General features: G+C 37.4%; 1 protein-coding gene and 1 long non-coding RNA gene across 8 annotated transcripts in view; both read right to left on the reverse strand.

Annotated features, from left to right (window-relative positions):
* The window catches only part of LOC135567147 (uncharacterized), a 24845-nt gene that overhangs the window by 7807 nt on the left and 4538 nt on the right, over positions 1–12500 (reverse strand). For 3 of the 7 annotated variants that reach the window (XR_010462272.1, XR_010462271.1, XR_010462274.1), the window contains 3 exons: positions 3010–3329; positions 2270–2929; positions 1–2095 (listed from right to left, as the gene is read on the reverse strand). The exon at positions 1–2095 is cut by the window's left edge and continues 125 nt beyond it. This is a non-coding gene — a long non-coding RNA (uncharacterized LOC135567147). The other 4 variants (XR_010462275.1, XR_010462273.1, XR_010462277.1 and 1 more) reach the window with 4 other exon arrangements.
* On the reverse strand, positions 4440–5853 carry LOC135567146 (C-C motif chemokine 13-like). The gene is made up of 3 exons (XM_065014597.1): positions 5456–5853; positions 5107–5224; positions 4440–4862 (listed from the first exon to the last, which is right to left on the reverse strand). Exons 1-3 carry the CDS (start codon positions 5520–5522, stop codon positions 4727–4729), a joined length of 321 nt encoding a protein of 106 aa, XP_064870669.1. The 5' UTR covers positions 5523–5853; the 3' UTR covers positions 4440–4726.

A 12500-nucleotide genomic window follows, 5' to 3' on the forward strand; every position in this document is an offset into this window, starting at 1 on the left:
TAGACCTAGTTACAACCCATTAATATCTATATCAGTAGAATAGACCTAGTTACAACCCATTAATATCTATATCAGTAGAATAGACCTAGTTACAACCCATTAATATCTATATCAGTAGAATAGACCTAGTTACAACCCATCAATATCTATATCAGTAGAATAGACCTAGTTACAACCCATTAATATCTATATCAGTAGAATAGACCTAGTTACAACCCATTAATATCTATATCAGTATAGTAGAATAGACCTAGTTACAACCCATTAATATCTATATCAGTAGAATAGACCTAGTTACAACCCATCAATATCTATATCAGTATAGTAGAATAGACCTAGTTACAACCCATTAATATCTATATCAGTAGAATAGACCTAGTTACAACCCATCAATATCTATATCAGTATAGTAGAATAGACCTAGTTACAACCCATTAATATCTATATCAGTAGAATAGACCTAGTTACAACCCATTAATATCTATATCAGTAGAATAGACCTAGTTACAACCCATTAATATCTATATCAGTAGAATAGACCTAGTTACAACCCATCAATATCTATATCAGTAGAATAGACCTAGTTACAACCCATTAATATCTATATCAGTAGAATAGACCTAGTTACAACCCATTAATATCTATATCAGTAGAATAGACCTAGTTACAACCCATTAATATCTATATCAGTAGAATAGACCTAGTTACAACCCATCAATATCTATATCAGTAGAATAGACCTAGTTACAACCCATTAATATCTATATCAGTAGAATAGACCTAGTTACAACCCATCAATATCTATATCAGTATAGTAGAATAGACCTAGTTACAACCCATTAATATCTATATCAGTAGAATAGACCTAGTTACAACCCATCAATATCTATATCAGTAGAATAGACCTAGTTACAACCCATTAATATCTATATCAGTAGAATAGACCTAGTTACAACCCATCAATATCTATATCAGTATAGTAGAATAGACCTAGTTACAACCCATTAATATCTATATCAGTAGAGTAGAATAGACCTAGTTACAACCCATTAATATCTATATCAGTAGAGTAGAATAGACCTAGTTACAACCCATTAATATCTATATCAGTATAGTAGAATAGACCTAGTTACAACCCATTAATATCTATATCAGTATAGTAGAATAGACCTAGTTACAACCCATTAATATACACATCAGTATAGTAGAATAGACCTAGTTACAACCCATTAATATCTATATCAGTATAGTAGAATAGACCTAGTTACAACCCATTAATATACACATCAGTATAGTAGAATAGACCTAGTTACAACCCATTAATATCTATATCAGTAGAATAGACCTAGTTACAACCCATTAATATCTATATCAGTATAGTAGAATAGACCTAGTTACAACCCATTAATATCTATATCAGTATAGTAGAATAGACCTAGTTACAACCCATTAATATCTATATCAGTAGAATAGACCTAGTTACAACCCATTAATATCTATATCAGTAGAATAGACCTAGTTACAACCCATTAATATCTATATCAGTAGAATAGACCTAGTTACAACCCATTAATATCTATATCAGTAGAATAGACCTAGTTACAACCCATTAATATCTATATCAGTAGAATAGACCTAGTTACAACCCATTAATATCTATATCAGTAGAATAGACCTAGTTACAACCCATCAATATCTATATCAGTAGAATAGACCTAGTTACAACCCATTAATATCTATATCAGTAGAATAGACCTAGTTACAACCCATCAATATCTATATCAGTAGAATAGACCTAGTTACAACCCATTAATATCTATATCAGTAGAATAGACCTAGTTACAACCCATCAATATCTATATCAGTAGAATAGACCTAGTTACAACCCATTAATATCTATATCAGTAGAATAGACCTAGTTACAACCCATCAATATCTATATCAGTATAGTAGAATAGACCTAGTTACAACCCATTAATATCTATATCAGTAGAGTAGAATAGACCTAGTTACAACCCATTAATATCTATATCAGTAGAGTAGAATAGACCTAGTTACAACCCATTAATATCTATATCAGTATAGTAGAATAGACCTAGTTACAACCCATTAATATCTATATCAGTATAGTAGAATAGACCTAGTTACAACCCATTAATATATGTATCAGTAGAATAGACCTAGTTACAACCCATTAATATCTATATCAGTATAGTAGAATAGACCTAGTTACAACCCATTAATAACACATCAGTATAGTAGAATAGACCTAGTTACAACCCATTAATATCTATATCAGTAGAATAGACCTAGTTACAACCCATTAATATACACATCAGTATAGTAGAATAGACCTAGTAACAACCCATTAATATCTATATCAGTATAGTAGAATAGACCTAGTTACAACCCATTAATATCTATATCAGTAGAATAGACCTAGTTACAACCCATTAATATATATATCAGTAGAATAGACCTAGTTACAACCCATTAATATCTATATCAGTAGAATAGACCTAGTTACAACCCATTAATATCTATATCAGTAGAATAGACCTAGTTACAACCCATTAATATCTATATCAGTAGAATAGACCTAGTTACAACCCATTAATATCTATATCAGTAGAAAATACCTAGTTACAACCCATTAATATCTATATCAGTATAGTAGAATAGACCTAGTTACAACCCATTAATATCTATATCAGTAGAATAGACCTAGTTACAACCCATTAATATATATATCAGTAGAATAGACCTAGTTACAACCCATTAATATCTATATCAGTAGAATAGACCTAGTTACAACCCATCAATATCTATATCAGTAGAATAGACCTAGTTACAACCCATTAAAATCTATATCAGTAGAATAGACCTAGTTACAACCCATCAATATCTATATCAGTATAGTAGAATAGACCTAGTTACAACCCATTAATATCTATATCAGTAGAATAGACCTAGTTACAACCCATTAATATCTATGTCAGTAGAATAGACCTAGTTACAACCCATTAATATCTATATCAGTAGAATAGACCTAGTTACAACCCATCAATATCTATATCAGTAGAATAGACCTAGTTACAACCCATTAATATCTATATCAGTAGAATAGACCTAGTTACAACCCATTAATATCTATATCAGTAGAATAGACCTAGTTACAACCCATTAATATCTATATCAGTAGAATAGACCTAGTTACAACCCATCAATATCTATATCAGTAGAATAGACCTAGTTACAACCCATTAATATCTATATCAGTAGAATAGACCTAGTTACAACCCATCAATATCTATATCAGTAGAATAGACCTAGTTACAACCCATTAATATCTATATCAGTAGAATAGACCTAGTTACAACCCATCAATATCTATATATAGTAGAATAGACCTAGTTACAACCCATTAATATCTATATCAGTAGAGTAGAATAGACCTAGTTACAACCCATTAATATCTATATCAGTAGAGTAGAATAGACCTAGTTACAACCCATTAATATCTATATCAGTATAGTAGAATAGACCTAGTTACAACCCATTAATATCTATATCAGTATAGTAGAATAGACCTAGTTACAACCCATTAATATACACATCAGTATAGTAGAATAGACCTAGTTACAACCCATTAATATCTATATCAGTATAGTAGAATAGACCTAGTTACAACCCATTAATATACACATCAGTATAGTAGAATAGACCTAGTTACAACCCATTAATATCTATATCAGTAGAATAGACCTAGTTACAACCCATTAATATACACATCAGTATAGTAGAATAGACCTAGTAACAACCCATTAATATCTATATCAGTATAGTAGAATAGACCTAGTTTACAACCCATTAATATCTATATCAGTAGAATAGACCTAGTTACAACCCATTAATATATATATCAGTAGAATAGACCTAGTTACAACCCATTAATATCTATATCAGTAGAATAGACCTAGTTACAACCCATTAATATCTATATCAGTAGAATAGACCTAGTTACAACCCATTAATATCTATATCAGTAGAATAGACCTAGTTACAACCCATTAATATCTATATCAATAGAAAAGACCTAGTTACAACCCATTAATATCTATATCAGTATAGTAGAATAGACCTAGTTACAACCCATTAATATCTATATCAGTAGAATAGACCTAGTTACAACCCATTAATATATATATCAGTAGAATAGACCTAGTTACAACCCATTAATATCTATATCAGTAGAATAGACCTAGTTACAACCCATTAATATCTATATCAGTAGAATAGACCTAGTTACAACCCATTAATATCTATATTAGTAGAAAAGACCTAGTTATACAACCCATTAATATCTATATCAGTAGAATAGACCTAGTTACAACCCATTAATATCTATATCAGTAGAAAAGACCTAGTTACAACCCATATATATCCATCAATACGTTAATTTAATAATATGAACCACTCTTTCACAGGATGTTTGAAATTTTCAACGGCTTTACAAAATATAAAATATTAAATAGGTTACTGAATAGTTACATGTCAAATATGTTTACAGTTATTGAAAAATAAACAATTGGTATATCCTAAACCTAGTACATTATACTGAACCTAATCCATACCAATCTCAGATAGGGTATAGACATGCATGACAAGGTTTGTGTCACTAATGGCAACCTATTCCCTTTAAAGTGCACCAACAAGGGTTAGGGTGTTAGGGGGTGATGGTAGTTGATGACATCATCGTCGTCTTGGCAGTAGTCGATCTGCTCTCAATCTTGGTCACATGACTCTGGACCCAGGCTTCAGAAGGGTCAACACAAAATGTCTTCCCTTTCTTTGTGGTGAAACTGCAACAGATACACAACACATTGTCTCTCAGAACATCCAGTCTGTAATATGAACGGCTCCGTCTTGTCTTGTACAGTGTAGCCTGGATGTAGCCTGGTTCCAGGTGTGTTTGTGCTATCATACCAACTCCTTGTCACTCCTGGTCGTGTTTGGCATGACAAGGAGTTGACGTGAAGTCACAAACAGATCTGGGACCAGGCTAGCCCAGATGTTTACAGTTTACAGTAGACTATGCTTACTTACATCAGTGCTTTGCGAGGGCAGCTACTGGATGTTGTTCTGAGAGAAACCACTTGTTGAAGAGGGATCCTCGCGCTGAATTTCACACAGCAGTCAGTTGACGTTTCCAACGCGATGACACCTGCAAACGAACCACAGTTAACATAAAGATCACCAGGTGTGTCTCCAACAGTGTATTACACAGCATTGCTTCTCCACACACACACACGCACGCACGCACACACACACACACACACACACACACACACACACACACACACACACACACACACACACACACACACACACACACACACACACACACACACACACACACACACAAACACACACACACACACGCACACACACGTACCCTGTGCAGACGTCGTATGCAGGGAGCAGAGCAGTCCCAGGAGGAGTAGAGCAGTCAGGGTCTTCATGGTTCAGAGATGGTTGAGATGCTGAAGATTGTATTGTCTGAGATGTTCTCTGATGTTCTGGTCTCTGATGCTCTGGTCTCTGTTGCTCTGGTCTCTGATGCTCTGGTCTCTGATGTTGTGGTCTCTGATGTTCTGGTCTCTGATGTTCTGGTTTCTTATGCTCTGGTCTCTGATGCTCTGGTCTGGTTCTGTGTCAGAAGTCTAGCTGATGCTCTGGTTCTATGTCTGAGGTCTGATCTGACCTGTCTTTTATACAGAGAGCTGGTCCATCAGACCCATTGACACTTGACGGGGGAATCTCCCCTCTATTCCTTCATTCACTCTGAATATCTTTCTAAGAACCAACATGCTGCCCTTCAGGTTCCTCTTCCTCAATTCTCTGTAACTCTGTTTCCTCCAGGATGTTCAGCAGCGCTGCTATTTTCTGAAATACTCAGAATACATTTACTGGAGAATTGCATATCAAAGGAAGGATATTAAAGTGGACTATATACTATATGATACATTACATCAAATACAAGAACAATTAAGATTAAATTATGTTCTCTACATCATAACCAACTAGTTATCAACCAAGTAATTATTGAAATCAACTATGTGTCTTTCAACTTTTAATTGCAGATTTTAGGATGTGTGTATTTTGATTTAAAACCTGTAGCATACTGTTAACCTTTACATCATAGTGAAATTAAATCATAGAGTCTTTTTATATCAATTCATCTCAGATGTAGTGGGGTGTGGTTTGTGTCTTCCCTCAGTTTGGAAGGTTGGTGGTTTGATCCCTGGTCGAGTCATAACAAAAACATTCTACAGTTGCTATATCCATTATTGGACTAATAAATTAATGATATACACGCATTGATTCTTGAAGAATATAACTTCTAAATGCTTCTTGAGTTTAGTTGAACTGTCATACCCCCATCAGAACCCAATATATAAGCTTATTTTACTATAATTTAAAACATAGGAAATGTAAACACCCACTGTATATCCTGAGAACATGGTTAAAACTATCATGTTGACATCATGGATGGTCAGTCCTTCCATCGGTAGCTCTGTCTATGAATGTGAGAGTGGTTACATTTATCCAAACCCATCCCTGCCTTTTCACAAATACAAGGACAGGAAATATTTTGTTATACTATGGGCAGTTATGGACCGGACAAGACTACTGTATCTCTCCCCACACTCACACCAACTTCACTAGACTACTGTAGACTCTGTATCTCTCCCCACACTCACACCAACTTCACTAGACTACCGTACTCTCCCCACACTCACACCAACTTCACTAGACTACTATACTCTCCCCACACTCACACCAACTTCACTAGACTCCTGTAGACTCTGTATCTCTCCCCACACTCACACCAACTTCACTAGACTACTGTAGACTCTGTATCTCTCCCCACACTCACACCAACTTCACTAGACTCCTGTAGACTCTGTATCTCTCCCCACACTCACACCAAACTCACTAGACTACTGTAGACTCTGTATCTCTCCCCACACTCACACCAACTTCACTAGACTACTGTAGACTCTGTATCTCTCCCCACACTCACACCAACTTCACTAGACTACAGTAGACTCTGTATCTCTCCCCACACTCACACCAACTTCACTAGACTACTGTAGACTCTGTATCTCTCCCCACACTGATACCAACTTCACTAGACTACTGTAGACTCTATCTCTCTACTCTATCTCTACCCACACTCACACTCACTCTCGCTTCACACTGAGCAGAAACAGCCTTTCACTGTAAAATATAATTTCAAGAAATTCTAGAAAAATGATTCCATTATGTTCTGTATTCAAAATGACAGAAGACTTCCTGTAGGCCTGATATGTAATCATACTGACTGACCCATCTGTTATACAATCATACTGACTGACCCATCTGTTATACAATCATACTGACTGACCCATCTGTCTCTACAATCATACTGACTGACCCATCTGTCTCTACAATCATACTGACTGACCCATCTGGTATACAATCATACTGACTGACCCATCTGGTATACAATCATACTGACTGACCCATCTGGCTCTACAATCATACTGACTGACCCATCTGTCTATACAATCATACTGACTGACCCATCTGTTATACAATCATACTGACTGACCCATCTGTCTCTACAATCATACTGACTGACCCATCTGTCTCTACAATCATACTGACTGACCCATCTGGTATACAATCATACTGACTGACCCATCTGGCTCTACAATCATACTGACTGACCCATCTGTCTATACAATCATACTGACTGACCCATCTGGCTCTACAATCATACTGACTGACCCATCTGTTATACAATCATACTGACTGACCCATCTGGCTCTACAATCATACTGACTGACCCATCTGTTATACAATCATACTGACTGACCCATCTGTCTCTACAATCATACTGACTGACCCATCTGTCTCTACAATCATACTGACTGACCCATCTGGCTGTACAATCATACTGACTGACCCATCTGTCTCTACAATCATACTGACTGACCCATCTGGCTGTACAATCATACTGACTGACCCATCTGTTATACAATCATACTGACTGACCCATCTGTCTCTACAATCATACTGACTGACCCATCTGGCTGTACAATCATACTGACTGACCCATCTGTTATACAATCATACTGACTGACCCATCTGTCTATACAACCATACTGACTGACCCATCTGTCTATACAATCATACTGACTGACCCATCTGTCTCTACAATCATACTGGCTGACCCATCTGTCTATACAATCATACTGACTGACCCATCTGTCTATACAATCATACTGACTGACCCATCTGTTATACAATCATACTGACTGACCCATGTCTCTCTATCTATATAATTAATTAGGGTTCAGTAGAAGATAGATATTTAGCTGACACACGCACTGAACCAAGTATCCTGTTTCAGTTCAGATCAGAAAGATTCAAGTAAAGAGAGACGTCTCTTTTTAATTAACTCTCACTTCCCTGTTCTGTCACCAGAACTTCGTATGATGCAAATGACTGCGGCTTTTCTAAGAACAAACATTGCAGCGCTCTTCGCTCATTGTTATTCTCAAAATGTTTGTAATAACTTGAAGCCAGAGTTCACAGTACTGCACAGAGTTACTGGTGGAAAAAGGGAGGGACTGACAGTAACTGAACTGGCACGCAAATAACAAACATGTTCATTAAGAAACAGAGTATTTTATAATGTGCTTTGACCATTTCTTTGTGTGCAACCGTTTCTGAGAGTGTCGTTCCAGTTGTAGTGTTCTGTTGTGTGATGTCATAATAGTGTTCTGTTGTGTGATGTCATAATAGTGTTCTGTTGTGTGATGTCATAATAGTGTTATCTTGTACGCTGCCAGTATGAAGTCTTTAAATGATCTGCAGCATCTGACATGGGAGAAACATAACTATTTCTCTTGTTAAAAAATATATTTATGATAGTAACAACTTGGTTGACTTTCTGTTACAATGTAACATGTTTTCTGACTAACTTTAAGGCATTATAATGATACAATTTATCTCTCTCTCTCTTTCTCTCTCTCTCTCTCTCTCTCTCTCTCTCTCTCTCTTTCTCTCTCTTTCTCTCTCTTTCTATCTCTCTCTCTCTCTCTTTCTAGCTCTCTCTCTGTCTCTGTCTCTCTCTCTCTCTCTCTCTCTCTCTCTCTCTCTCTTTCTCTCTCTTTCTCTCTCTCTCTCTCTCTCTCTCTGAATTAAATTCATTTCAAAGGGCTTTGTTGGACTTTATTTGACAAATTATGTGACTTCTGAAGGTAATTGGTTGCATCAGATCTTATTTAGGGATAAATTGCAACGGGGTGAATATATATGCACGCACCAGAATCCTGTTTTAAATTTTTGGAAAATCTTGAAACAAGTTATTTTTTAAATTTTATTAAACCCATTTAGACTATTTTGTGTACGTCCATTACATTACATAAATTACATGTTGTAATGCAACAAAATAGGAAAACGCCAAGGGGGATGAATACTTTTGCAAGGCACTGTACATCTCCATAGTCAGTTGAACTTGTTGATACTATTTTTATGTTTCTGTGTCCAGTATGAAGGAAGTTAGAGGAAGTTTCATGAGCCAATGCTAACTAGCGTTAGCACAATGACTGGAAGTCTATGGGTATCTGCTAGCATGCCTGCAGTAGATAAAGGACATCATTGCAAAACCCAAGTATCCTTTTAAGCCACATATGTCAGAGTCAAGGCCGCGGGGCCACATCCGGCCCAAAGAAGGTTTTTTACGGCCCCTGGGATGATCTTGATTTATTATTAGAACCGGCCCGCAGCAAGCCGGCAGCCCGCAGATCTTTTACACGCACCAATACTACATTTCCCACAATGCAAAGGTGACGCACCGAGCAGTAGGCTGCTTCATTTCAATATTTATTGGCACAGCAGTCGTCAGCATCACAGTAAAATTAACTTTCAGATACCCATCAAAAATGGCAAAACGGAAGGTGGATACTGAGAACCGGGGTTTCAAACAAGGTGGGAGTCGGAGTATATGTTCACGAAGGTAGCTGGAAAACCTGTGTGTCTTCTGTGTGGAGAAAGTGTGGCGGTACTGAAAGAGTATAATCTGAGACGACATTATGAAACGAAACACGCGGACAAAAACAAGAATATGGACATGGAACAAAGGCTACAAAAGGCAGAGGAATTAAAACGAGGCCTCAAATCTCGACAGGCTCTGTTCAAAAAAGCCAAATCACAAGGCCAGGCTGCTGTCAAGGCCAGTTTTATTTTGGCAGAAGAGATCGCTAAATCAGCCCGCCATTTACGGAGGGGGATTTCATCAAAAACTGCATGATTAAAGTTTGTGACGAAGTTTGCCCAGAAAAAGGCAACTCTTTTTAAATGTGAGTCTGAGCAGAAAACACCATTGCCGAGAGAGTAGACCAGTTGTCCATCAATCTAAAAGAGCAGCTTGTGAAAAAGGGAAAAGATTTTATTGCATATTCCTTGGCTGTGGATGAGAGCATCGACATTTCTGACATTGCCCAGTTGTCAATTTTCATCCGCGGAGTGGACTCCAACCTAAGCGTGACAGAGGAGTTTTTGGCTTTACGTCCTATGCATGGCACAACCACGGGGCATGATTTGTATGAAGAGGTGTCAAGATGTGTAAATGAGATGGAGCTGTTTTGGGAAAACTCGTCGGGTTTGACAACCGACGGAGCACCTGCGATGTGTGGACACAGGAGCGGACTGGTGGCGAAGATAATGGAAAAGATGCAAGAGGAAAACGCGACAGGTGAGCTGACAGCTTATCATTGTATCATACACCAGGAAGCGTTGTGCGGTAAAGCCTTGAAAATGGAGCATGTAATGAGCATCATCACGCGCACAGTTAACTTTATCAGAGCCAAAGGTTTGAATCACCGCCAGTTCAAGGCATTTGACGGAGTTAGAAACGGAGCATGGTGATTTGCCTTATCACACAGAGGTGCGATGGCTAAGCCAGGGAAAGGTGCTTCAAAGATGTTTCGAGCTTCGTGAGGAGATTTGTCTGTTCTTGGACAGCAAAGGGAAAGACACAACACAACTCCGAGACGAAATGTTTCTGTGTGAAATGGCTTTTCTGTGTGACATTACGAGTCATCTGAATGCAATAAACCTGCAGCTGCAGGGTCGGGATCGTGTCATCTCTGATATGTACAGTACAGTGAAGGCATTTAAAACCAAACTGACTCTGTGGGAGACGCAGATGCGGAAAGAAAATTTGAGCCACTTTCCCAGCTGCCAGACCATGAAAGAGAAGCTCTCTACCAGTGCGTTCCCGAGCACACAGTTGGCTGATAAAATAGGTATGCTTGCCGCTGACTTTCGACGCCGATTTGCTGACTTTGAAGCACAAAAAGCAGGTTGGAACTGCTCGGTAACCCATTTGCTGTTGACGTGAAAGCTCACCACCAAACCTCCAAATGGAGTTGATTGACCTCCAATGCAATGATGCACTGAGGGCAAAATATGCGGCAGTGGGTGCTGCGGAGTTCGCCCCGTTTCCTCCCCGGCACAATGCCCCAGCTGCGCATCCAGGCTGCTCAAACGTTGTCTATGTTTGGCAGCACATACCTGTGTGAACAACTGTTTTCTTTGATGAACCTGAACAAAACATCACACAGAAGTCGACTTACTGCTGAACACCTCCACTCAATTCTGAGGATTTCTTCAGCTCAGAGCCTTACCCCGAACATTGATGAACTTGTGGAAAAGATGGGACACCACCAAGTATCACCTCAACCTCAAACAAGTGAACATTACTGTGCAATCACATATTTAGAGTTTTTACTCAGTTCAAGTTTAAAAGTTAAAATTTAATATTTGTTTTCACTGCATGTTACTTCTCCTTAAACAAAGTGTTGTTTTTGATTAATAGATTTTTGCACTTTATTTTTTGTATTTCAATCCAATTATATTTAAAAAAATATTTCAGTTGAGTGGATGATAGAAAATTGCTATTATTGTTTTTCTTTGAAGTAAATTTAGCCCACTTTTGCTAAAATAGAAAATATAGTCTACTGATGGTGCCTTGAATACCGGTTTCTTTCATTTAATGTTCATGTTATGGGGATATTTATATAAAGGAAATTTGTCTTTTGTGTCTGTTGAAAATTAAAGATTACTGACAGAGCCATAAGAAAATATTGCTTTATTTATCTGATCATATTGTAATATATTTGTTAGGTTTTCAGTAGGTTCAATTAGGTTCACTAGACTATATGCGTCATTTAAATTTTTTCAATGAACATTCGAACAGTCCGGCCCTCGTCTTGTAGCTGATTTTTTTTATTTGGCCCTCCGTCCATTTGACTTTGACACCCCTGCTTTAAGCCCTTATTCATCTGACTGTAACAGAACTTTATTGCAGAAATCTCTCACTGTCCCTTTAAACTTGATCTGTACTGGTGAAGAGTGAATCCCTCACTGTCCCTTTAAACTTG

This window comes from Oncorhynchus nerka, unplaced genomic scaffold (assembly GCF_034236695.1).
Source record: "Oncorhynchus nerka isolate Pitt River unplaced genomic scaffold, Oner_Uvic_2.0 unplaced_scaffold_2503, whole genome shotgun sequence".
In the NCBI taxonomy this organism is placed as follows: Eukaryota; Metazoa; Chordata; class Actinopteri; order Salmoniformes; family Salmonidae; genus Oncorhynchus; species Oncorhynchus nerka.